This window comes from Dipodomys merriami, unplaced genomic scaffold, assembly GCF_024711535.1.
Source record: "Dipodomys merriami isolate MVZ:Mamm:240054 unplaced genomic scaffold, mDipMer1.0.p SCAF_31, whole genome shotgun sequence".
Lineage (NCBI taxonomy): Eukaryota > Metazoa > Chordata > Mammalia > Rodentia > Heteromyidae > Dipodomys > Dipodomys merriami.
In genome coordinates this window covers 2,645,505-2,673,100 of record NW_027204604.1, presented here as the reverse complement: position 1 = coordinate 2,673,100, position 27,596 = coordinate 2,645,505, and the positions used below count along the sequence as shown (strand labels likewise).

The 27,596-nt window shown below is 37.6% G+C and overlaps 1 protein-coding gene across 1 annotated transcript in view; it reads right to left on the bottom strand.

The window, feature by feature from the left end:
* The window catches only part of Ush2a (usherin), a 640,266-nt gene that overhangs the window by 498,564 nt on the left and 114,106 nt on the right, over nt 1-27,596 (bottom strand). The window contains exons 12-13 of the mRNA XM_070041435.1: nt 23,956-24,594; nt 12,200-12,383 (exon numbers count right to left, since the gene is read on the bottom strand). Coding sequence (XP_069897536.1) covers nt 12,200-12,383; nt 23,956-24,594 — 823 coding nt within the window. The remainder of the gene's footprint in view (nt 1-12,199; nt 12,384-23,955; nt 24,595-27,596) is intronic.

Here is a 27,596-nt window from a genome sequence, read left to right as displayed (position 1 = left end):
CTTACCTAGCAAACCGAGATCTTGAGTTTAACACTCAGTACCACAGAAAAGGAAGAAAATTAAGAGAAGGGAAGAGATGTTGGGAAGAGAAGGTAAAAAAGGAGGAGGAAGAAAATGTTGACATACGTAACCATTTCTAAGATCCAGTTGCCTTCCAGAGTCAGAACACATGAAGATGATGGAAAGCCCTCTTCCAGGTGCTCGCAATCAAGTATGAGAAAAGGGGGAGAAAAGCATAGTTCTTTAATAAAGATGAATGTAGAGTTTGGGGGTCCCAGAAAGTAGGGATCTACCTAGTCTGTGGCCAGGGGGAGATAGGAACAGGATTTCAGTTAAGCATCCCCAGCATAAAAAAAAATCCCCAAAGCAAAATGGGACATGATGCCACAAATGGAAAAATCCCACATCTGACCTCCCAGATACAGGTCATGGTCAAAATGAAGGTACACTAAAATCACTGTGTGTGTGTGTGTGTGTGTGTGTGTGTGTGTGTGTGTGATGCAGGTCATGGTCAAAATGAAGGCACACTAAAATCACTGTGTGTGTGTGTGTGTGTGTGTGTGTGTGTGTGTGTTTATATAAGACAAATAAATTTTATGCTTGGACTCAAGTTTTATCCTCAAAGTATCTTCTTATGCATATGCGAATATTTCAACCTTTTGAAGAAATTCAAAAGTTGAAACACATCTGGTCCCAAGCATTTCAGGTACCAGACATTCAGCCTTTCTAGTAAAAGACACTATGTTGAAAATGAACTTTACAACTTTGGTGTGGGGGGAGCGGAGGGAGGAATTGGGGAGGTTGGGAGGGAAGGGATGGTAGGGGAAAAACAAAGGAGGGGATAACAATGCTTGATAGAAAATGTACTAATTGCCTTACTCATGTATCTGTAACCCCTCTGTACAGTATCTTTATAATAAAGCATATATATTAAAAAATAAAGGAATCTTGTAAGGGATTCTTGAACTGAATTTTAAAAGGTGGATATGGAAACACCAGGAAAATCAGGGAGGAAAGAAAAATAAAGAGAAAAAAAATATACAAATTGGAGTGGAGATGGAATTACAAGCAATGGAAGATGGTGGAATATTCAAAATATGGAGAGGTGAAACATCAAACTGGAAAGATAGAGTCAGATATTGCCACATTAGGATAATGGTAAGAGCAATACAAGTAAAAGGGGAAAGAGAATTAAGAAATGGTTGACAAGTGATTATAAGATGAGGAGACAATGGGGCTGGGAAGGTGGCTCAGTGGTAGAGTGCTTGCCTTGTATGCCTGAGGCCCTGGGTTCAATTCCTCAGCACCACATAAGCAAAAAGAAAAAAGCCAGAAGTGGTGCTGTGGCTCAAGTGGTAGAGCGCTAGCCTTGAGCTGAAGAGCTGAGGGACAGTGCCCAGGCCCAGAGTTCAGGCCCCACGACTGGACCCCCCCCCCCAAAAAAAAAGATGAGGAGACAAAAAAGGGCATAGAATTATTCCTGGTTTTCTAAACAGCTGACAGGAGGATGAAGGCCTCATTTGACTGAAGAGAAAACACCAAAAACATAGAGAAGAGATCTCAAATTGCTGAAACAATGACTGCCAATAAGTGAAGGAGAGTCTCTGGGTGCTGGGGACTCATCCCTGTGATCCTGGCTATTCCAGAGGCTGAGCCATAAGGATCCAGGCCCAAAGCCAGCCCGAGAAGACAAATTCAAGACTCTTACCTCCAATTAACCAGTAAAATCCTAGAACTAGAGGCATGGCTCAAGTGGTAGAGCATAAAGCTAAGTTAAAGTGTAAATTCTGAGTTCAAGCCCCAGCACCAGCCAATTTTAAAAAATGGACACAATTTACACCCTCGAATCCCTAATACAGTAGCTATCATATGATAAGAAGCCAATGCATGCTACAGATTAAATTAATTTATAGTGAATTAAGCCTCCCAGGGAAACATTAGACAGGTTAGGATGCTAGAGATAAACTCAAATGTGGATTGTAGGTTTACTGGGAATTTAACTCTTTTGTATTCTTTCTTACTGGCATAATTCTGTCCTCTGGGCTAACTTCATCCCCAAGGAAAGAGCTCAGACACCCTAAGACAAGCGATGTTGGCTCCATTAGGAGGATTATCCAAATTAATTCACAGTAAGGGCACTGTGAACTCTGGAAAAGCCTGGCATTGCTCTGGTTTTTCTTTGTAGCAGTGGTACATCCTTTAATGGTATGGATGTCAGAAGCTTTCCTTTTACCACACTATACTAATAGCATCTGCATGCACTGATCTCTTCGAGGTGGAATCAGATCTACAGCAGAAAAGTTTAGTGCTTACTCTGTCTCCTTGGTGGATGCTGAAAGTCAGCGGTGCTCACACAACCAAAAGAAGAATGAGTGTAGGTGGTGCTGTCTTATTTGGAAAGAGACATTTTCAAACCAATCTCTTCCATGGAGCTTTCCCAGCTCCATGGTACTGTCTTGAATTCATGCAGTGGTTGAAATAGAATTCAAAGGATTTAGCCACTCTGTTGCCTAGTGTTTAGTTAAGCTTGCTTAGCAATGTTCTTCATGTGAGGTGCCCATTTACTCCTCTTCTGACTCTCCACATAATCACAGACATTGTTGTGAGATATGATAGCAGATTCAAATTCTTTTCTTTTCTTTTTGTCTGGTTGGTGGTGGGGCTTTGACTCAGGCCCTGGACACTATCCCTGAGCATTTTGGCTCAAGGGAAGCACTCTACTACTTTGAGCCACAGCTCCACTTGCAGTTTTTAAGTGGTTAATTGGAAATTAAGAGTCTCACGGGGACTTTTCTGACAAGGCTGGCTTTAACCCATGATCCTCAAATCTCAGCCTTATGAGTGGCTAGGATTACAGGCATGAGCCACTGGTACCCAGCCCAGATTCAAATTCTTAAGGAGCTTTCAAGTAGATAAGAGATCATGCTCTTTCTTCTCAGTCCCATAAGAATAGGCAAGGAGGTCACAGGAATGAGAGTGTTTATTCAGTAGAAAGAATATACTGTAGATTCAGTGATATAAAGGCTGAAAATAAATCTGTGCCACTTTATGAGATAGAGGACTCTTTTGTAATTCAATGAGCAGACCTGGAATGACCAAATACCAGTTATTCTGAAAAGGTAATTTACACAGAGAAATCTTAATTCCTCTACACAGTGATCATTCTGTAATGCTTATTGAGATTAGGTAACTAACCTAAGGTGACAGTGTATCTACTTATATGGAGTCTGTGATTTTTTTTGTCTACAAAGGGCTAGATAGGAAATATTTCAGACTTTGTGTGCAATTTGAACTCTGTTCTACTCGACTTTGCTGCTGTTGTCAGAAAACAACTACAGACAATATTTAAAAAAATGAACACTGCTGTGTTCCAATAAAACTTTATTTATAAAAATAGGTAGTAGGCCAGATTTGACCTTGCCCCCAAGCAATTGTTATCTGAATTCTCATATGGTAGGCTCAATTATGGCCCCCCTCTGCCAAGCCCTCCTCTCTAGAATTTGTGAATATGTTGTTACATTACTTGACAAAAGTAACTTTGCATATATGGTAAAGGATTTGAGAAGGAAATATTAATTTGGATTGTCTAAGAATACCCACTATTATAGTCCTGAGACAAGTCAAACAGGAAGGGGTGAGAGTTAAAGAGAAAACATGGGAGGATAAGCAGAGGTCAAAGAAGAGAGAACAATTTGAAGATGAAGAACCATGAGTTAAAGAATGTAGGGGCCAATAGAAGGTAGGGAATCCAAAACAGAGTTTGTTGGTTTTCTTTTCCCCTACAGTCTCTAGAAGAAACACAGTTGGCCTGCTGACACCTTGGTTTTATCCTAGTAAAACTAATTTAGGACCTCTGACCTCCAGCGTTATAAGATAATAAATTCATGTTGTTTTAAGACACTAAATTTGTGGAAATTTATGACATCAGCAACAGGAAGCTAATACAACTGATCCAGCAAGAGGTAGAATTGGAACCAAGATGACTTAATGCCCCACCCCACATTTTCCATTCTCATCACATCACAGTGAGTACAGGCTAGTCCTATATTACCCTGACATTCTCTGGAGGATCATATACAAGCTGTATATGAGAATCTATAGTTTGATTGCCATAGAAGAGAGCGAAAGTGACCACAGTTGTTCATCTCTCTCTCTCATTATGCAAGTTCTTTACAACTAATTGTGGTGCCTTCCCTCAAGATATAGCCCCTTTCCTGCTCCCGAATATGGGATGGCCTTATGACTTGCAGTGACACACAGAATAAGGCAAATTTACAGTGTGTTCCTCCCAAGCACAGGCCTATAATGTCTTTGCATACTTTTGCTCTCTTTCCTGAAACCTTGCCACCCACTTGTGAGCAAGCAAGCGCAGGCTGGAAAGATAGATGATGAGACACTTGAGGCCCATTTATCTCTGTCACCTGTGTGACAGTCAGCTGTCTAACAAAGAGTCGCAGAGAAGCATGAATCTATGAAGCACGCTGCTCAAATTTTCCATTGCCACACCATAAAAGGAGATCAGCTGACAGGAAAGTTGTCTGCTTTCCCTTGAAGTCATTGATCTGGTTCTCAAAGAAAAGGCCAATCAAGATCAATTGGAAAGAAGCATATGAGAAGCTTGCCAGGCCAAATCTCTAACTCAATGTTCAAATGGAGACTATCTTCAGTAACACCCCCCCTGCTCCCCCAAAAGGAACAATCCTGACATAAAATTTATTTTACACTTTAGAAAGCTCAATCTTTAGATCCCTGTCCATCCTAGAGCTTCATTCCCTGCCACCTGAAAACATTATAATTCTGTGAGTGGCAGCCAGTAAATATGACAGATAGTGAGGCCACAGGCAATAGTTGACACATGTAATCACAGCTACCCAAGTTGTAGAGATCTAGAAGATCACAGTTCAAGGCTATTCCAGGCAAAAATTAGTGAGAGCATCTTCAACTAATAATTCAGGTGGAATAATGTTTACCTGTCATACCTGTTATATGGGACACATTGGTAGGAGGATTGCAATCTCAGGCTAGCCCTGGTTTCAAAAAAGAATAGGAGACTTATGTGAAAAATAATTGAAACTTAAAAGACCTCAGGGTATGGTTTAAGAGGTGGAGCACCTGCTTACCAAGCCCAAGGCCATAAATGCAAATCCCAGAACTGGCAACAAATACTTTTAAATGATAAGTAATGGGAAACAACGCTAACTAATGAATATAGAAAGGGTTTATTTTTAGCCAAAAAACAAAATAAAAGAAATTGGTATTGTAGCATATAGACATTATGTAAACAGAGCAGAGTGACTAGTGTTGGTGGCTTGGTACAGTCTTAATTTTCTGTGGAGGCTAAGATCTGGAGGATTACATTGTGAAGCCAACTGAGGCAGTAAAGTTTGTGAGAGTCTATTTCTGAAATAATCAGCAAAAAGCTAGGCCGGAGGCTTGGCTCAAGTGGTAGACTGGTAGCTGGCCCAGCAAGAAAGCTCAGTCAGCAAAATAGCTTTGTCCAAATTCCAGTACTAGCAAAGAAACTCATAATCAAAAAAATATGAAGACCATATAAGAACTAGAAGATTTTTGGTAGCTGTGGGAAAGAGGAGTCAGTTACAGGTCAACTTGAGGACAACTCCAGGAAGTATACTGTGTCAACTATAGGTCTAAACAAATTGAATGTGGCCCATTTTTGTCTCATTGTTTTTAAGTTAGACAAATACAATATACTTTTTTTTTTGCCTTATCGATTTCTCAGTGGGCAGAAGTTTTTTGCTTCATTGTTTTCAATACTGATTAAATCATGTTTGCTTTATGTGTCAGAAGCAAAAGGAGTCATGTTTGCACTTGGATCAGCTTTTTCAAATACATGCTTCCTTTTTTTTAACCCTATCAGTGACTTTTAAAGAACGAACCACTTGAAGGGATATAGAAGAAAACTTTCTCAGATTGGTCACAGGAAGTTACTGTTTCATGTTGAGTATGTTTTTATTATTGTTTCTAAGAGTTTAGAGTCAGGTGACTTTTACTTATTTTTCCCTTGGGGGTGTTAAGAAAGTGTGGAAAATAAACCAAGGGGGAATAAAACGATGCTACACACAAGAAAGAGGAAGCAAAGAAGGAAAAGGGTTAAAAGGGTATCAATGCACTTCAAGGAATGAATAAGTAGTCCTGAATGCAGAAATGCCAATGAGAAAGGCAAATGAGAAACTACATGAATCATCCAAAGCAATTAAGAAATATGATAGCCTAGAGTGGAGGTACATCCCTATGATCCCAGCCCTTGAGAAGGTGAAATAAGAGGACTAGGAGTTCAAATCCAGTCTGGCTACATGTTAAGACACTATCTCAAAAACAAAAAATTAGCTTTTACCTTTTCTTAGCTCAGCAATAAAATTCTTAGGATTGAGAGTTCAAAGACAGCCCAGATTATATACTAACCCCTCAACACCCCAAATGGTACTTTTTACCTTGCCTTGAACAACAAAATATAATCAATAATACCCTTTGGAATCTATACCTTTGCAAGCATCCGCTGCAGCACATAAAATTTAAAGGATATTAAACTAACTTTTTAAAAATAAATTTCACATCATGACAATTGTTTTCTTGTACTGCATGTTATGATACATTTAGTTAGTAAGTGATTTTTTTTCCTTCAAGAAACAGACATTTCTTATGTTAGATGGAAATCCCATATATTTTAGCCATCTTTGTACACATTTTCAAGATAACTAATGTTTGTGTGTGTGTGTGTGTGTGTGTGTGTGTGTGTGTGTATACATAGCTCCAGAAGTTAACAAAGACATTCAAAAATGCTATCATTCAAAAAAAGGACTAGAAACCATAATAAAAGAAAAAAATCTATTTTTATCTCTTTTGGGGGATAAATATACATAACTCAAACAATTCCCACTGTCACATGTTCTGTCCTTGCTTGTATGGGAGGACCTTCCCTCTAACAACAATACACATTAATGTGAAAAGAGACAGCAGAATTTATCAGTGAGAGAGAAGGGTCAACTCAAATCACAAACTTTCCCCTTGAATGATTTAGTAAGAGACAAATCTAGCTGAGTTCTTTGGGCCCCCAAATGGTCATGAGAGGCTTTATTCTTTCTATTCTTTTCAAAGAAGCATTGTTTTATGTGGTGGCACATGTCTTCTATGGCTCTTTCCCATGGCAGCCTGTGGGTTCTGTTCTATTCAATATCAACGTCAATCCTACTGAATGAGAGAGGGTGCTGAGTCCACTCAACAAGAGTGATTTGAACTTCAATGGGCATTTGAAGGTGTACAACCCTTTCATCGAGATAGAAGGGCAGGGCATGAAACTTCTTTTTTCCTTTTGGAGGAGATTAAAAACAAAAGTGATGTCAAAAAGAATCATTTTATGTTGACTATATTAAGGATGGAATAGTACAAATAAGCAACTTTAAATCTCAGAGCAGCTTGTGCCCACGGTAGCTTCCTTGATCTCTTTCACACCAAAAAGTTCTCCATAGATCACCAGAATCTCACTTTCTACTTTCCTCAGGCCTCCTCAGTCTGGTAAAGGTGAGGGAGTGCTTGGGTATATACACTAAGAGTAGTTCTTGCTCCCTCTCAACCATGGGATCTTCTTCAGATCTTTGTCCTAATAAACTCTGAGAGTATATTTCAGAAAGTGCCCCTTTTCTCTCCTTCCTTCCTTCCTTCCTTCCTTCCTTCCTTCCTTCCTTCCTTCCTTCCTTCCTTTCTTTCTTTCTTTCTTTCTTTCTTTCTTTCTTTCTTTCTTTCTTTCTTTCTTTCTTTCTTTCTTTCTTTCTTTCTTTCTTTCTTGTCCTGAGACTTGAACTCTGAGCCTGGGTGCTGTCCCTGAGCTCCTTTTGCTGCAGGCTAATACTCTACTACTAGAGCCATAACACCACTTCTGGATTTTTCTGTGATTTAATTGGAGGTAAGAGTTTCACAGACTTTCCTGACTAGGCTGGTTTTGAACCATGATCCTTAGATCTCAACCTCCTGAATACCTAGGATTACAGGCCTGAGCTACTGGTGCCCAGTGAGAGGCTTTCTACTTGCCTATGCAAACCTGACTCACCTGTCTGTCTTCATTTACATTTGATAGGTCTGTTCTTAGGACTTTCTACTATAGGAGATATAACCTCTCCTTCAAGGTCTATGGAAGACCTAAGAAAACCCACTTTGGAAGCAGTATTGATGTGCCCTCATCCCCACTGGTAAAATATTGTGGTCTTAATTCTCTTTTACTAAACCTTTGTTTACCGATGATATCCTGTTATATGCCTTCCTTTACTTGGATGAGAATTTTAAGTCACCTACTGGGTGAAGTAGCAAAGTACAACAAGGTAGAATTTTTGCCTAACATACATAAAACCCTAGGTTCTATCCCACCACCTCCAAATAGTAAGGGGGGGGAAAGGCATCTGGTTCTTGGCTCTTGGCTGTGTACATTTTGCAGGTTCAGCTTATCCATGTTAGAAGTGTGATGGCTGAGGAACAGATGAGAAGAAAAGAACATTGGGAAGCAAGGAAAACAAACTTTAAAAATAACAGTCAGTAAAAGAGTGGGAGATCAGACAATAGTTTCCAGGGCTTATAAGAAGGAGCCGGGACAAGAGATTTCAGGGTCATAATGAAGAGTAGGATAGTTGACAGCTAATAAACAGAGAGTTACGTTAAAACCAAGGAGGATTTGATGGAACAAGGTTCAGAGGAGGGAAGGGAAGAGAAAGAGAGAAAAAAGAGAAACAAGAAGAAAAAAATACTAGAGGATCATACCAGGAACAGCCCATGTGCTGGTTTAAGCAAAAAAAAAAGTTTAAAAAATTAAAAAATACATAATGATTTCTTGTAAGATTAGGTACAAAAGATTAAAATGCTAGTAGCTCACACCTATAATCCTAGCTATTCAGGAGGCTGAGATCTGAGTATCAGCCAGAGTAGACAAATCCAAGAGACTTTAGCTGCAATTAACCAACAAAATGCTGAAAGTAGCAGTATGGCTCAAATGATAGAGTGCCAGCCTTGAGTGAAAAACTCAGGCCTCAGTACTGACACCTACACACACACACACACACACACACACACACACACACACACACACACACACCCTAAGGAAGTAGGAAAATGCACACAGATTGGAAATAGAACATAATTTAGAGTTACAGATTTAGTTCTCTATTAATGAACCAGAGTCCTAGAGAATATACAAGAGCAGGAAATTGAAACTGAAGTGATTGGCAATGATCCCAAAGAGGCGAGACAGTGAGGAAAACATATCATAAAGCTGTGCTTCCGTTCTGCACAGGCGATCATCATCTCCGGAGCACACTCAGGAGACTGCAAAAAAGAAGACATCTTGAAAATGGCCCCAGTTATTCCAAGGTGTCAGAATGAAAATAGATTCACCCAAAATCAAAGTAGTTTTGCCCCAGACTAGGAATAGAAGGCAATGAAATGAAGACTAGGGCTGACCAGGAAACCAAAACAGGCTCTGGTGTCTTCTCTAAAGGAAGGAAGTTGGGTGCTAGTCAAGTATAAAGTCCTAGCTATCATTTCAAGAATAACTTATAATTCTAAGAAAGTACTGTCTCTGATGGATCCGTATAATATGAGACAAGAGAGGGTAATGATTGAGGTATAGATTCTTTAGGCTTGCGTTTGAGGCTGTTGTAATGAATAGTTATTTTACATATATCAATAAAGTGTTTAAAAATATACATATGAGCCATTTTGTATGTAAAGATATCCAACTTTATACAAAACTTGTGAATCTTTTTTACTCCAAACTGCACTTCCTCTGAATCATTTTGGTTGTTGCTTTTTTATTGTTATTAAATCTACACCGATTTTTCACACATTAGCTTTGCCTCCTAGACTTCCTGTCAAGGACAGGATGGAGTCTTTTATTTGACTGAATTTTTCTTTCTTGATATTACCCTCAGTACTTTCAAATACTGTAGCCCATACCTCCTTCTCTGCTCTCCCTGTTGCTCATCAATTTGGGTTAACATTGCAATTCACAATTTAACTGAGGGAGGCCAACTGGCGTGCTAGCCAGGCCTGCTGCTGAGTGATAGATAGCAGAGCCCTATTCTGAAAGCAGTCCTCAGTCCTGGATTAAACTGAGCTGAGGACCGAGATGCGTAGAAATCAGGAGAGACACAAAGTGGGGTCAAGGCCAGCTTGGAATTTAAGAACAATGGAAAGGGAGAGAAAGTGGTAGGAGAAAGGTAATAAGGTTTCCCTTAAGAGTTTAGATTTTTTTAAAAAAAGAACCCACAAAAAGACGATTTAGATAACTTGCTCAATGAACAGGGGTTGTGGTGGTTACCTTGGTAATAATAATGATGAAGATCAGTAGAACAGAATGCAGTGAGAGATTATCACAAAATGCCAGCATCAGTGGGCCCAGGCATTACAAGGATCATTGGTCTGTTTAGGAAATTCATTAATCTGTGGTTAAGTGTGGTCAGAACTATGGAAAAGATAGCAACATTTAAAGACAGACTTGGCTGGGAGTGAAAACAATCAATCCCAAAGTTCCAAGTGAGGGATCTGGATTTCTTTCATTATTATAAAGAATGGACAGGAAGTATCATGTGCAGAAACTGGCTCCAAATGTCCTACCAAAATCCTAAGACTTCTCTCTATTTAATAATCTTCACTGGACCATGGGCTTTCTGTTCTCACTCAGAAGAAACTCTCAAGATAAGCGCATTATGGTAACAGAAGTGAGGAATCAGGGATTTGCACGTCGTTAATGAGAACAACAATTATTGTAACAAATATTTTCTATAAGACTTCTAAAAGTTTTAGAAAGAAAGTCAAAAGGTAACACAGTTTCAGTTCTTTTTCCACAATAACACTGTCACCTGTTTGCAGACTAATGGGCGCAAGTGATGAGAATTATGGGGGCCAAAGGCCAGACAGAGAAGCTCAAAGAACCAGACAGGATTAGGAGTGGGGCTAAGTGGTAAAGCACTGGTATATTTGAGTCTCCATGTTACATTTCTAACACAAAATATACTTAATTTTTTAAATTAACATAAAAGAACTGGGCACCAGTGGCTCATGCCTGTAATCCTAGCTATTCAGGAGGCTGAGATTTGAGGATCACAGTTCAAAGTCAGCAGAAAAGTCCATGAGACTCTTATCTTCAATAAACCACTCAAAAATCAGAAGTGGTGCTGGGGCTTAAGTGGTACTTGCCTTGAGCTGAAGAGCGCATGGACAGCGCCCAAGCCCAGAGTTCAAGCCCCACGACGGACAAAAAAAAGAACCCAGATAATCTCAAGCCCTGACTTTTATTGAAACGTATACATATATGCTGAAAAAAAGCAGATCTATGCACTTCAGTACATAGTACTAGTTGCTTGGAAATAGAAACTCCAAGGCAATGAGTCTGAACTCTAGAACAACTCATCATCTCCCCAGCTTCCCACCACTTGCTCTCCCCACAACTTTCATTGTAACACATCTTCAAGATGTAGCAATGAACATGAAAGAGGGTTACTTTGTGTATACTCAGAATATATCTCCTACTAGTAGACAAGGAATCATATCATGAAATGCAAAAATAGGTTTCTCATCCACGTGTGCTTACATCTAACTTAGAAAAGCAACGGAAATATCAACAGATGCAATAAAATAACAAGGAAGTTGTAAATTCAGAGGCCAGGAAGATCCACGCAGATAAGCCAACTGATCTACCCATTATTTAATTTTTTGTGTGCATTTTGTTTCACAAGTATCTGCTCTCCTATCTTTTTCCACATACACATGATATGATTTTTAAACTAAAAGACTTCTTTTCTTCATCCATTATTCTCAGACTCTAATAAAATATCCAAAGGTCAACAATTATGTTTAACAGATAAGGTGTCAAAGAATCCAAAATATGTTGACAAAGAACTCCTTTTATAGAAATTACTTTACAATGACCAGAAAATTACTGCTACTGGAAAAATGCTTAACATACAAATGTAAACTAAAACAGACTAAAAATGCTTGCACATATATTTACATATTTTATATAGAATACATTTGTACTATATATTATATTTTATATGTAAATATATTATATTATATATATTTATATATAAATAAAAATAAATGATTATACACACACACACACACACACACACACACACACACACACACACACACACACATATATTATCAAACATAGTATTCACTCTTAGCAATTTACCTTCCAGTCTGGGGATCGAACCCGAAGTACTTGTCATCACATTGGTCACAGTTTTGCCCTCCAGTGGATATATCTTGGCAAGTACATTGACCAGTCAGGCTGTCACAGATATGACTGACTGCACCAGGTATATGGCAAGAACATGGAACACAGACACTAGCATTGCCTGGAGACACATAAAATCCTGGAAATAAAGATATGAGGTGTGTTACATATATTTTAGGAACTTTGCATCATCTCTGAATATGAACCTTCTGATTACATAGTAAAACCATTCCCAATATAAAGGTGTTATAGCTTTCCTTAAGGAATGGGTTAACCATATCTCAAGAAAACAAAGTAGTAACATTTCATATTGGTATCTCCCAGACTTCAAAAACTCTGTGTACTTAAAAACTACTCTGTGGTCTTTCAACAAAAAACTGGTCCTTGTCCCTTATATCCACGCCAGCAATGATCACAGAGGCAGATTTGTAAAGGAAGTAAGATAAAATACAGTGTTACCAGGTACATTTAAATTTAACAATGATTTTTTTGGTAAAAATACAGCTCATGGGATATGTTCCTAGACTTAAGGATGATTGCCTTAACTTCAAAGGTAACCAGGTATCCCTCTTGACTCTTCCACTTTCAATACTCTTATTTTTCCAGGTTCCAGGTCCCATGACCATCACCTCATAAGCATTTAAAATCTTCCACTTTCCCACTACCCCCTAGGTAATGTCTTAAGGCTGCTAACCAGCACTAGAGCAGGGAATTCACATTCATGATTTCATTTAAGTCTCAAAGCAATGCAAATAGTGAAGATACTAGGTCCATTATAAAGACTAGAAAACTGCAGGTTAAAAATTATTCCTGAAAAAAAAAATCACAAACTAGGCCACTCAACACTACTCATCTGACCCTGGGGTCCCCATGGAGTCTACTATTCCTAGTGTATCTGGAACCACCTTTCAAAGTATCATTTTAATGTCTCATTTTTCTTCTTAAAACTAGTTGATAATTTCCTATTTTACTTTTGGAAAAGCAATCCAATTGGCTGACATGGCTACCAATTTTCCAGTCAGGTTCCAGCTGTAATGTTACTCAGCGCTAGCCCTTCTTTATATTTTGACACCTAACTGCCTTTCTGTGGGCTGTTTTGTCTATCTGAATGGTTTCAACCCATCCAGCTTAGATCAGTTCTGTGTAAGTCAGGTCTATAACTTCGTTAAGTAACTTTCCTATTTAGGTAACTAATACTTAGATAGCTAGTTTACTAACCAATCTAGTTTAGGTATGCCTGTTTATTTCCTTAAGTTCTCATAAAAATTATAACAAATCTCATTTCTACCAAGCTGGAACCTCTTTCAAGGTAGGAACTTATCTTCATGAGTCACAAGTCTGCTAACATTCATACCATGCTTGCACATAGTAAGACTTCCATAAACATCAATAAGTTAATAAAAATGGACATTATCATCAAATGGACAATATCATTAAATACGATACTTAAACACACACACATACACACTTTAGACATTTTTAATTAATTCCCAAATACAGTTTTGAAGCAAAAGGCAAGAAATAAAAAATCATTAAGAATTCATGCAAGTTCTTTAAAATTGCTTAGACTGAGAAGATGAATGCTAGACATTACAGAATCACAAGTGAGGGATATGAAGGAAAAATGTCCTTCCCATTTGTGTGATATATATGGGCATATGTAAACATACACAAAATGCTACAAGGAACTTTATTGAACTGATTGGAGAGAGACCACAAAAGTACTTGAAAGAATGAAGTTATAGCATATGAATATGAATTGCACAATTGTTATGATCAGTACCTGGAAAATCTATAAAACATCAGTTGTATTGAGAAAGAATAAGACCACAAAGAGAATCTTTCTGTGGGAACTGTTTTACATGGGAAACCATGGGAATTTGGAAACTCTCAAACATAATTGAGGCTGTAGTTGAAAAAAAAATGCTATTGTTTCAGAATTACCAACTGTTTTTCTTCTCCTGGCCCCTACCTATGTTCTTAGACAGCTTCAAGAACAGTACATCAAAAACACTGTGTTCAAAAAGGGGAAAAAGAAAAGAGCTCTGGTTCTGGGTTAGTCAGTTAAATAGCATTGACTAATACCATCATTTTTATAGCCATGTTATCTTATTCCCTTGTTTGAATCCTCTGACAGCAATTTGTCTCATATGTATACTTCCAGAAGCAGGAGATGGCCATACCAACTAAGATCTATTCTTACACCTGATTCAACTGTGAACTAAGTTACAGATTTGCAGGGCTTAGTGTCACATGCAGTGCCATTGCACAACTTGGTGTTTTTCTTCCTGGGAAGGCACCTACCTCCTTCAGTTCATGATGATGGCAGCATGAATGTCCTAACAGCCCTCCAATTTGGCCAAATGACCCATTAGCAAAGATACTTCAAATTAGAATTAATTTGGACTTACTGCCATAGCTCCCAGCCATAGAGAACTCTGTCCCAATGAAGGATAAATTTTTTATAAGAAATTATTTATTAGATAAAGCTGTAAATACAAAGAGAGTACATTTTGGTGCAGAAGATTCTATAGTTCAAGTTTTGAAAGGGAAAGAACACGACATCAGAAAAATCAGAGATGTAAGCAGATTAAAAAAAAAAAAGTTAAAGCATGCATGTTGGAAGTAAAGGAAGGCAGATCTCCCAGGGAAAAATTGTGCTGGCATTTGCCTGGGGGTTAATTCCCCTCTTCTTCTCAGGAGCTTGATTACAAAGGTTAATCCCACCTGTATTTTAGTTGTCCTATTTTTAAGCAGGTCTAATTAGAATGATTCAGGTAACTTCCTGCTCAAAGATTACTTCTCGCCTTACCTGAATGTGCCTAATTCTAGACCATTACCACTCCTTTTATGACTCTCCACTATAGAAAACAACATTTTCTCTTCTCTCCTGCTTAAACTTCAACTACCAAATGTAGCTGAGGATAACTGACCTTAATTTCTTCTTTGACTTCATACAGTTCTTATCTCTCTCCATTAACTCCATTCACTAAACATTCCATACCTTTCTCTGTACCACGTTTACTGACCTCTGACCTTTGAGGGTTTTTATTTTCCTTTGAATGATTTTGTACTGTATTCTTCAGCATAGTCATTAGGACAATGTTATTGCTTTGCATTAGGTAGATCACATATACAGAATACCAACCAGCTCGCTAATATTTGTTATTTTCTTCTTTATTTCAGCTAATTCCTGAGCTCAAAAGAGGCATTCTCAAGTAGAAGACCATGTGTCATAAAGCTAAAGCAAAGCTTCTCCCACACCATAAAAGAGCTTTGCTTTATCCAAAAGCCTCTCACAGAACTCAGAAGAGTTCAACGTTATTAGCAAGGCAGCTGTATTATCTCCTGTTGTGGCTATTTTCACAGCACTGTACCAGTCCTAAGTATAAAAGAGGAGCCCATTTCCAAGCAATGTTCCTCTCGAGGACCATGAACAAGTAGGCTTTTCCATAGTCTTGAAATAGGAGAAGAAGAAAAAACTTTAACCTCTAGGCCTTACTCAGAAAAGGAGGGCAATGTTGAAGCTATGCACTAATTACAAGCCATTTAGAGGAGCTCACCTTACGACAGAACATGAACATAATATAAAGAGACGTATCTAGGGAGGAATTTGTGGTTCACCTAGACCATGAAGGCAAAGTAAAAGGTTTTCAAATCAATATTTTAAAAATGAAGAGTAGCTCAACAAAGACCATTTTCGAATTAAAATAACAATGCTTCATTTGGCTTTATTTTACTTAATTTTGTCAGTTATGGGGCTTGAACTCAGGGGCTGGGCCCTGTCCCTGAGCTCTTTTTGCTCAAGGCTAGCACTCTACCACTTTAAGCCAAAGTGCAACTTTTGGTTTTCTGGTGGTTAATTGGAGATAAGAGTCTCATGGATTTTCCTGGCTGGGCTGGCTTTGAACTGAGATCCTCAGATCTCAGCCTCATGAATTGCTAGGATTACAGGCATAAGCCATCAGTATCCGGCTCATTTATATCTTTTAAAATGAAATAATGCGCAAGTTATTATTTGCAGAATTGATCAAATGTCATTGAATGGCTAAGTATTAATAGCATCCGTCTCAAGCAGAAACTTCCTTAAAATAACTTTTAATTTTAAACCTTTATTTTCCCCCATTGAATTATATATATTCAAATGCTTTGTTTTCATTTCATCTACTGGGCTATGGTTCTCACATTGATTTAATCTCCAATTCCTTTATTTTTTATATAGATTTCTATAGGTATGTGGGTTTGAAACCAAGGTCTCCTGTATTGTTGCTTAGCTGGTACTCTAACACCAGGAGTCACACCCCCAGCACAACTGGTTATTATGGAATTAGAGTCTACTAAACTTACTGCTGAAGCTGGCTTTGAACCACAATCCTCGGGAATTCATCCACCTGAGTAGCTAGAATTGTGAAGGTGAGCCATGGGCACCTAGCCAATTTTAAAACACAGCTCAGGACAGCACTTTCCTCTAGTAAGCCTTTCATATCCTCTAGCTTTCAAGAATTCATCAACACCTTTATTACTACTGCTACTATAATTATCACTACTGCCCTCACATATCATGTTACACTTACATGAGTTAGGCTTCTCTACTAAACTGTAAAGCTTTAATGTATTTAGGATGACAAAACTTAGTCTCCCACAGTCTCTGGTGAAACTAATTTATTCAACAGACTTTTATCAAATATTGAATATATGAGTGAAATGGATAGATAGATAGATAGATAGATAGATAGATAGATAGATAGATACACAGATAGACAGATAGATAGATAGATAGATAGATAGATAGATAGATAGATAGATAGATAGATAGATAGATAGATAGATAGATAGATAGATAGATAGATAGATAGATAAATGGATGATTATTTGTGGCTCTTTAGAAGATGAGATGATCTCCCTAACATTAAAAAAGAAAACAGTAAATATAAGTCTATGAGTTATAAGAGTGTGTTGGCCACGGTGGATAAACCTATTAGGAAATAATGTGTAAGAATTAGGCATTATACATCGTAAGTATAATCCTTACCATATCAACAGACAGAATAGAACAAGAGAAGGAAAACATCGTTCCAAAGTGCCTATTGCTTTTAGAACAAATAAAAACCTGCTCAAAACCCAGCAAGCAGCCAGGCTTTGGTTATTCACAGCTGTAATCTAGTTACTCAGGTGGCTGAAATCTAAGAATTCAAATTCCAAGCTAGTCTAGGCAGGAAAGCCTGTAAGACTCATCTCTGGTTAACCAACACCTCTTCCCTTCCCTCTGCCCCCCACAAAAAAAGCTGAAAGTGAAGCTATGACTCAAGTGGTAGGGTGCTAGTCTTTGGAAAGTACCGAGGCCCCGAGTTCAAGCCCCAGTACTGGTACAAATCAAAAATAGCAAGCTTTCTGCTAGACTTCTCTGTTTGATAGAAAACTTAGTTTTCTTCTTCATGTGATTATACCACAAAGGCTCTCATAAGCATTTTTCTAAGAATCATATCCAATAAATAAGAAACAATAATAACAAAGGATATAAATCCAATAATAATAAACAACAGAAATAATGACAAATCTGATAACGAGATTATAATGAATGCACATAGCAAAACCTCTATATTCTGGTTTTTTTTTCAGTTTCCAGAAATATCTCTTCTATGCCATTTCAATCATCTCTAAAATTCTTCCAACTTAGTTTGTGGATTTAATTCCATTTCTGGACTGTTTACTTTAGTGATTCATTATCTGATCACTTTAGTATCGCAGGCACTGGTAATTTTCATTTCATGGCTATTAGTTGGATTTTTCACAACAAACATGGCATTCCAGGACCTAATGCAGTAAACTAGAATCATGGGGTTAGGTGAGGTTTGAATGGGAGAAGCAAGCTTATCTATTCAATATTTAAGACAAAGAAGAAATACACAAAATTCTTATTCTTTCAAAAAGGAGATTCTGTGGGCAGATTCTTCTGGACTTATGAATGGCTTTCCTAAAATCAGATTTAATTCTATTTTCTTTGTTGTACTATAGGGGGAAAATAATACCTACATCACAGATATATAACAGATATTAAATGAACTTTCAAACAATCAAGCCCTATTATACAGCCAGGCCCACTACAATAGTAACTTCTATATATTATCACCATTGTAATCATTATCAGATAATTTTCTATGAAAATAGAATTCTTCTAAATTAATGTTTAAATGTCCTGTCAATATTCATTTTTTTACCTCCAGGTATTTTTAATATCATGGTCCATATTTTTCCTGTGGTAAAAATCCTTTCTTGATAATTTGTCAAGAAGCAGCTCCAATTCGGACACTCAGTGCTTTCTGTGAAAGACATATTAACCTAGAAAGTTGTTTTACTAACCAGTAGGACATATGGCCTAATCAGATCTTAACTTTGATGCACCGAATTTTTAATCGAATATCAGTCATCTGATTCCAATCCCACTGGCAGAGTCTTCATGCAATTCTAGTTTATGAGCATATTACTTAACCACCAGAATATAGTTCTTAATGAAACCAGATACTTTGCTTTACATTCTAATAGTCTGTATGACTTATAAAATAAAAGCAAAAGTAAGTACCAGAGGGAAGCATGAAGCATGGTCCTATTAGTACAAAACATGTCATAGGAAGCTGTTTGCTTTATAAATTAGCCTCTATGTTATACCAAAGCTGCAGAGTCCTCAATAAACCCCCTCTTCTTCTAGCTCTCAAGGACAAGGGAGGGTCATTGGCTCGGGATGGCTTGACATCCTTCGATGCCTTCCCTGGCCTGGCCTCTGATTAAGTGCAACTACTGAACATTATGAGGTCATCAGCACTGAGAAAAGCAACTGGGAAAACATATTTAGTGCTCTAGTTATTGGTGTGGGTGTGTGTACATTCATAGATGTACACACACTCCAAATAATTTTAAATTAAAGCATTTTAAAAATACTTAATGGGGGTTAAGCAGCATTTTTAACCTCTGTTCAAGTTATTGAATGGCATATTAAAACCAATGTGGCTCTAATGTACCTGCTAACGTGCACTGCTGCTTTAACAAATTGCCTATAAATTTTAGTTGAATTAAGCCTATTCTTCCTACATTCATAGTAAGGTTAAGTTAATAATACATGAGATTTCATTATGCACACCTTCCTTAATAATGCATTTTTTAAGAAAGTGGGAGACGAATCTATGTGAGAGGGTCTAAGTCACACAACCACAGAAGTCCTTTGACTGACCAGTCCATCAGCTCGTAGACATTCATAACCATCTACTGGTCACACGCACCCATTGTGCATGCTTGTACCCTGCAAGATAGGATCTAGGACTCTCAGGTGAAGTGGAAGAAGAATGGAAGTTTTGTGTTACAGCAGCAGTACATGATGCTGCTTGGATTGCCCAGTTGGCTACCTGGAAACATCTGATTCTGATAAAGATACTTCAGAAACATGTTTTTCTCTCTCTGTGTTCCAGACTATAAACCCTGAGACCAAAATTCAAACTGGAATTTCTAAAGTGAGGAGAAGGTAGAAATAAACATAAAACATCTTAAATCATACTTTTGTCCCAGGTAGGTGGAATGCATGTGTATATGTAGGTTGTACCTTGTGTGGCTCAAGATGATATTAGATACTTAGGCCACAATTTGTTTTTCCTCCTTCCAAGGTAGAACGCTATATCCTCCCTAAGTATAAAGAAACATACACAGGCCTTTGTTATGCCCAGGCCAAGAATCAGGGGCAGGCCAGAGAGAAACCTAATAAATGATTATTTTAGTGTAATTATTCAATTATTCCATAAGCATTCATGCAGCAGTCACTATGGATGTACTCATCCTATGCCTGGAAGGAGCACTGAACAACTGTGAAGAACACTACAGAGACCCAGACGATGGAAGTAACAGTATGGGCTGAGCTCCCATGGCTATTCCAGACCAGGTGTCTATTAAGGTCTATTAAGCGTGACAAGATCTCAGGGGGTGGAATGAAGACATGAAAAAGTTTGAAGAGGTTCCCTCTGGCTGCATGATGAGAAGAACCTGAAGAAGGGTAAGGGGAGCAGGGGGGAGCAGGGGAAATGATTTGGTAGAAGGGGGAAAACAAAGAATGATATCCAGTGCCTGCAATGGTAAGATTTTTCTTGCTATGGACCATCAACTGATGAATGCATGAAGAACATATGGTCCATTCACATACAGAGGAGTGTGCCCTACTGTTCATTATCATCTATACAGACCTATATCACCTTCAGAAAAAGAAATGGCATTATTAAAGTAAGTACACTGAGGTGTTTATTATTATTTCTTAAACACAAACATTATTTTCTAGTAAATAATCCATGAAGAAAAGATGAGCCTGAGGATACTTTCAAAAGTACATTAAAAACTGGACATTGGGGGTTCATGTCTACAACCCTAGCTACTCAAGAGGATGAGATCACTGTTCAAAGCTAGCTCAGGCTGGAAAATCTAAGAGACTCTTATCTCCAATGAACCACACAAAAGCCAGAAGTAGAGGGTGTGGCTCAAGTGGTAGGGCAGCATCATTGAACAGAATACAGGATAGCTCTCAGGCCCTGAATTTTAGTCTCCATGCCAGCACTGCCCCCCACCAGCCCCTTTCCACACACACACACACAATGTGCATTCTATTCAAGTTTTCTGCAGGTTTGAACCTAAGCAGTCAACAGTTAAAAATCTCAATGCTTAATGTTGAGCTAATATTTCTGGCTCAACAGGCAACAGAAAATTACAGGCAGCTTGAAAGGAAAAATAAAACTCATCTGATGGCACCAAAAAATGTTGCTAATAGTGAGTAGACTGCATCCCATTTGTATTCTAATTTTATAAGACTAAAATCCATACTTGACAATTATTCTGAGTCTCAGCATAGAGAGAACGGGAGAATCACACATACTCACAAAAATGGCTGGCAATGGGATGAATGAAAAGAGAATGCAACACAGCATGAAGACACATGAAAATCAGCTTTCACATGACATCTACAGAATAATTAAGTGGTTTCAGTACTTGGAAAAAAAGAGTGAGTCAGAAAATAAGTTCAGCAGAAAAATTCCTGAAGGTTCAATCATATTCCAGTAAAGTGACAAGCAACACAAAATCCAGAGATTACCTACTTATAACTAAAGGACTGTTTCAGGAGAAACTCTGTTGATACTATATTAAATACACAAGGAAGGGACATAGACCAGAGTAGGAGAAAACAGCACAGAGTTGGAGACAAAGAGGTCATCTCAGTAAGAACCCAAAAGAGAAGATTCATAACCTATCAAGTACCTTTCCATCTCAGGAAGGAATCAAATGAGACAGGTGTATGAATGAATTAGATAAGGCAAAGCCTGCGTCTTCACTTAGTTGATGTCTGTTTAAATAACCTAAAATTGTTTTGACATATATATATACACACACACACACACACACACACACAAAGCACCCAGAAAACCATCAAATATTTGGGTGATACAACAGTCTTCACTGAGAACAACACACCCTCTCTTTTTCCATATGTATAAATACATATATTATCTATGTTTACATACATATATTTCTTATACATGTAAATTCATGTGTATATATACATATCTTATATATGTACATGCACGTACATAGCTCATATATGTCTATTTATAGCTACATACATGCATATATGTATTTTATTATATATAAAATAAAAATATAGTTCATGTTTTAACATAATTTCCCTCAAAGATACAGCATTTGCTTTATTCATTTCTGCTTTTTTTTTAATTTAAAACGTAAGTAAACCTTATTCCTGAAGTGTTTAAATACATATTTTAACGTAAAATGCCAAGAGTGATGGTACATCCATGTGATTCCAGTTACTTGGGAGGGAGCAATCAGAAGGACGTGGTTAAAGACCAGCTGAGGTAGAATGCGTATGACAGCACACATCTGTAACTCCAGCTACAGGGAGGAATAGATAGGGAAATCTTGGTCCATGGCTGGCTCCAGGCAAAAATAAGAAGGCTTATCTGAAAAAATACTTAAAAACAAAAAGTCTGAGAAGGTGGCTCAAGGGTAGACAACTTGCTATCTTGTATTTAACAATAACCTTATATTCAACAATAACAGCAATTGAACAATAACAATAGTCAACCAAAAAAAGAGTAAGACACTTTAAAAATAGTGTCCACATAACAAAAAGAAAAAAGTAAAATATTTAAAAAACTGTCAAATATATAAATTTAAAATACCCAAAAATGAACTGATAACATAATTAGGAAGCTAAATCTAAGTTGAAAGACCCCTCAGATAAGTTTTGTGCCCAGCTCTCAATAATCTTCCTATTTGGGGGACACCATTTTTGTTGTTCTTGTTGTTGTTCGTACATGAAGAATATCCTCCATCCGAGAAAGCTATGTTTACTGATGTTTCCTGCCATATTTTCCTATAATGCACTGTCTTCAAGGTGACTACCCAATCCAAAAATGTCCCTCTTGGATTTGCAACTAAGAGGCAGCTAAGAATTCCTCTGTGTCACTGGAGGTAGAATTGTAAGCCATCACCAAAGCTACGGAGGGGCATGGGCTATGATGACAGAGAGTGGCAGAGAGTATGACAGAGAGGACATCAGGGCAAAGGGGCGGGGCACAGAGGGATGGGACAAAGGGTGAACAAGTATAGCAATGGCACTCACTAGACACTATGTTGAAAATGAACTACACAATTTGTGGGTGGGGATGGAAGAAAGTCAGGAAAGGAGTGACATCGTCCAAAAAGAAATATATTCTTTATCTGCCTTAGGTAACTGTAACCCTCTGTACATTATCTTTACTATAATAATAACAGCATATATTGTATAATATATACACACACAAGAAAAGGAAGTTAAAGCTTGCCTTGTCTAAGCTAGACTCTTTACCACATGTAGAAGAACTTTGGTGTCTCTCCTTTCCTGACCAGTGCATCATCCTTCTGAATCAGCAACAAATTCATTTTTACAGGCTCAGACAACTCAGAACTGATTTTGATCAACAGGCAACAAGTTGTTAAACACCTGATAAACACCAATATCTCTATTTTATATCATAATTAATTTATGATAAAGTTCAGTAAAATTTATATCAAGTTAAAGAGACCCATCAACAGGATCTAGCTTCCAGTTGGTAAAGAAATGGAAAGTTAGGATTCTGTCCAGTAAGATTAAACAACAGACCATTTTTGTTTCATTTGCTGGCATGTAAAGTCAATTCCTAATGTTCCTGTATAATACCAATGTATACAGACTTTCAATGAAAGAATGTGGGTCACTTTTGTTCAGAAACTCTGTCTTCTGAATATTTAGCATTGTATAGATAACTAATTCACATATGCTTTTCTCTAGAAAGTAAACCTTATTCTTTGCTTTCCTTACACAGAGCTTTCAATCAGTGAAACTTGCAAAATTAAGTCTCAGCTGCCATGAAATAAGTTTGATGGGCAATGTGTCAAAAGTGCTTTCTCCACACAAATAGCAACATATATACCAGATCATCTTGGACACGTAAAACAACTGTATCCTTGTTTGTGTTGTAACTACAACAACCACGTTGATGATTAATGTCTTGGAAGTCACAAACTTGACACAGGAATCACTTGTGAGGGGGTCACAGAAGAGAAGGGACGTGTGTGTGTGTGTGTGTGTGTGTGTGTGTGTGTGTGTGTGTGTGTGTGTGTTGTAAAAGTGTACCACAGTGGTGCCTTACCTGCTGGACACTGGTGACACCTGTTTTGCCTGTTTGGCGCACATAGACACTGGCTGCTGACGGGGTCACAAATAGTCCCAGGAAATGTCCCCAGGGAGTCACACTCACACATCTGGCAGGTGTGTAAATTGACCATGGTCAAATTGTATCTGTGAGGCTCACATTGATTGCAGTGAAGACCTGTGACTCCTGATTTGCAGGGACATTGTCCTGTGGACCTGTCACACAGCAGAGAGGCATTGGCCATCCCGGTCTTGTCACAGTGACAAGGCAGACAGAGGAAAGAATTCTTCTGCTGCAGATAAAAGTAGCCTGCCAAGCACTGGTCACACTGTCTCCCCCCAACATTGGGCTTACAGAGGCACTGGCCTGTCTTAGCATCACAGACTGTCCCTGAGAGGGACCCGGCAGCATTACAGTTACAGGCCTTGCATCCTGTGACGTCCAACCCATAGAAGTTTTCTCTGCAGGTATCACACTGAAGTCCTGTGACTTCTTTTCTGCACTCACACTGCCCAGAAAGAGGATTGCAGAATTTGTTCACTGAGCCATGGAGGTTACACTGGCAGGACTCACATCCATCGCCACGAAAACTTCGGAGAAATTTAAATCCAAAATTGCATCGATCACATCTAATCCCTAAAAATAAGATATATGTGAAAAGGTAAAAAAAAAAAAAAAAAAGAAGACAATTCTCTGCAAATTAAGATAAAACACAAACCAGACTATTGCAGATCTAGCCCAGATAGAAACTATGACCAAAAACATGGCAGACAGCTTTTCATACATTTGAAACATTATAGCAATGCGGATTGAGCTCTCAAGCACAACCCTCCCTGCAAAGTTCTTTACAAAATGTAATTATGTATTATTAGGACACATAAAATGCAGAGTGAATATTGCTTCTGTTGTATGCATTGAGGTTTTTTTTTTCCTCTGCATCATAGAACTATTTCAACAAAAAAATGCTCACTTGAATGGGCCACGGAATTGTATGTTACCTCACTGATTTTCCTATAAATTAGAATTGCCTAACAATGTTTAAGAACATGTTAGGCTAACTACAGGGTTTCAGGTAAAATAAATACGCTCTGGTGTTCTGTATTGCCATGTTGGCTGTAATTCAAATAGTATATTGTATACTTAAAAACTGATAGGAGAATAGATATTGAATTAAAATCAGTATGCTGTCTATCAGAAAACAGATTTTGAATCATTACATTGCAAAGCTTGTGGGGGTAAGAGATATGCCAATTAACCTAAATGAACCATTTCACTGTGTGTGTGTGTGTGTTTGTGTGTGTGTGTGTGTGTGTGTGTGTGTGTGTGTGTGTGTGTGTGTGTGTGTGTGTGTGTGTGTGTGTGTGTGTGTGTGTGTGTGTGTGTGTGTGTGTGTGTGTGTGTGTGTGTGTGTGTGTGTGTGTGTGTGTGTGTGTGTGTGTAATGTTTGGATCCCATACTGGGGAGGAGGAGTCCAAACATACTGGACCCCATAAATCTATACAATTTTTGCTATACCTGAATAATCCTATGCAGAGGAAAAATAAAATGTTAAGCTGATAACTATTTTTGTGAGGACATATATGCTGACTTTTGAGTATAGCACATTTAAATAATTAATATAAATAAAACTTATCTAGAACAATTTTTATTTTAATCCTTTTGCCTGCTCCTATATTTTATCATTTTCAATTAATATAAATTATGCTCTCCTTGGCTCATAAAGCAACCACTGCTTGTCAAGTTGTGTGATTCAGAACATACCTCTTTAATCCCTAAGTAAATTCTTCTCTTTATATTACTTCTCTTTGAAGAAGTGCACATATACATTTTATAAATGGAGAAAAATGTTTTGTCACTGAAACTTAAATGTCTGACAACCTAAGTTAACCTCAAAAGGAGCAGGACAAAGCAAAGAATTTTTAAAGGAATACTAAATATCTAGAAAATATTTCCTTTAGGTGCTCAGTATATACTCATGTATTTAAATAACTATGTGGAGTTGAATCCGTTGAAACATTTATTTCAAACTATAATTGCAATTGAAAAATTAGTCCTAAAGTAAGGGTCAAACTCACTCACACTCAGTAACACATATGAAAGAAAGCATTCCTAAACTGGGAGAAAATTCATCACACGGATGCATATATAGGGATAAAAATTTAAGAACTCCAATGGATGGCGAGTTCTTTAACAGTGATGAATGACCCACCTAAGGCATATCATTTAATTTCAATAAGGAAAATAAAAAAGGGCCACTATTGCAGCAAATTTTAAAAATAACTGTATTGTTAACAAGAATTATGACTCATTTTGAACTATTAAAATTGGTCTACATGGATTCATATCATATCAGTTTTAAAAATATGCGCAGTGCTTATTTGAATATGCCATACATATTCCTGACAGGTAATCTATTCCTAACGATACTCAGGATGCCTACAGGGTATCACATTCCATGTTAACAAGTACAGGCGAGTTAGCACACTTGGCATTTAATTCACATTCTTCTCCCTTTTTATTCTAGATGAATGACCTACTTTAATAAAATTATTGGTGCTAATGTATTTTCCTGGTGAGAGAATCATTAGTAAGATTTAACAGTTTTGTTAACTCTAACAGTTTGCTTTCTGAAGCTTATACAACATACCTTTGTGTTTTCTAGGGATTTTGTTCTAATTTCCTATTAACAAGGTAATATTCAATAAGATTACTTGCTAATCCCATTAGGAAATGTATATATACATGCCAAATTCATATTTTTATTAGAAAGACTGCATTTATAGAAATGAATCTAGAAATGATTATAATCATTTTAAATGAATAGTTTTTATAAATATATTTTCTACAGAAGACTACTTGGAAAAAAACAGGAAAACAGGTAAATGGTATAAGGTAAATGGAGGGAAGGAGAGGTCATAACAAATACTAGGTAAATTTTGATGTTTTTCTCCCTTGAGCTCTGGGATATACCCATTATAGGAAAAGGTCCCTTGACAGAGAGATGTAACCATTTCATTGTCTAAAAGACCCTGATTTAGCTTTCATTTCACATCTTGAGTTTAAAATATATCTCATATTAAAGAACAAAGGATGCAATATCGATGGAATTCCAGCGTCTCAGAATTCATTCTGCATCACGTAAAACACAAAGATGTGCTTCTCTTCACAAGTTAGTTGTCTTTTTCTTTCTGGAGAGTTCACGTTTGTATGCTTGGGGCACACAAAGACAAGACACATGAAACATTTTGATGTTTTTCCTTTGTTTAAGCCAGTAAGGGCTTAATATTAAGCATGTCCATATATTTAATTAATTAGAAATGCTTGCCTGCCAGAATTATGTGCATATTACCTATCTACACATAGGAAAGAGACAAATTATGTTATATCACCCATAACAACTTTAGTTAGAATGTGTGCATATGTATGTCTGCATGTGTGTGTGTGTGTGTGTGTGTGTGTGTGTGTGTGTGTGTGTGTGTGTGTGTGTGTGTGTGTGTGTGTGTGTGTGTGTGTGTGTGTGTGTGTGTGTGTGTGTGTGTGTGTGTGTGTGTGTGTGTGTGTGTGTGTGTGTGTGTGTGTGTGTGTGTGATCACTCCAGGGGTATTTTTATTATTGTGAGGTTCAGGTCAGCATTAGAA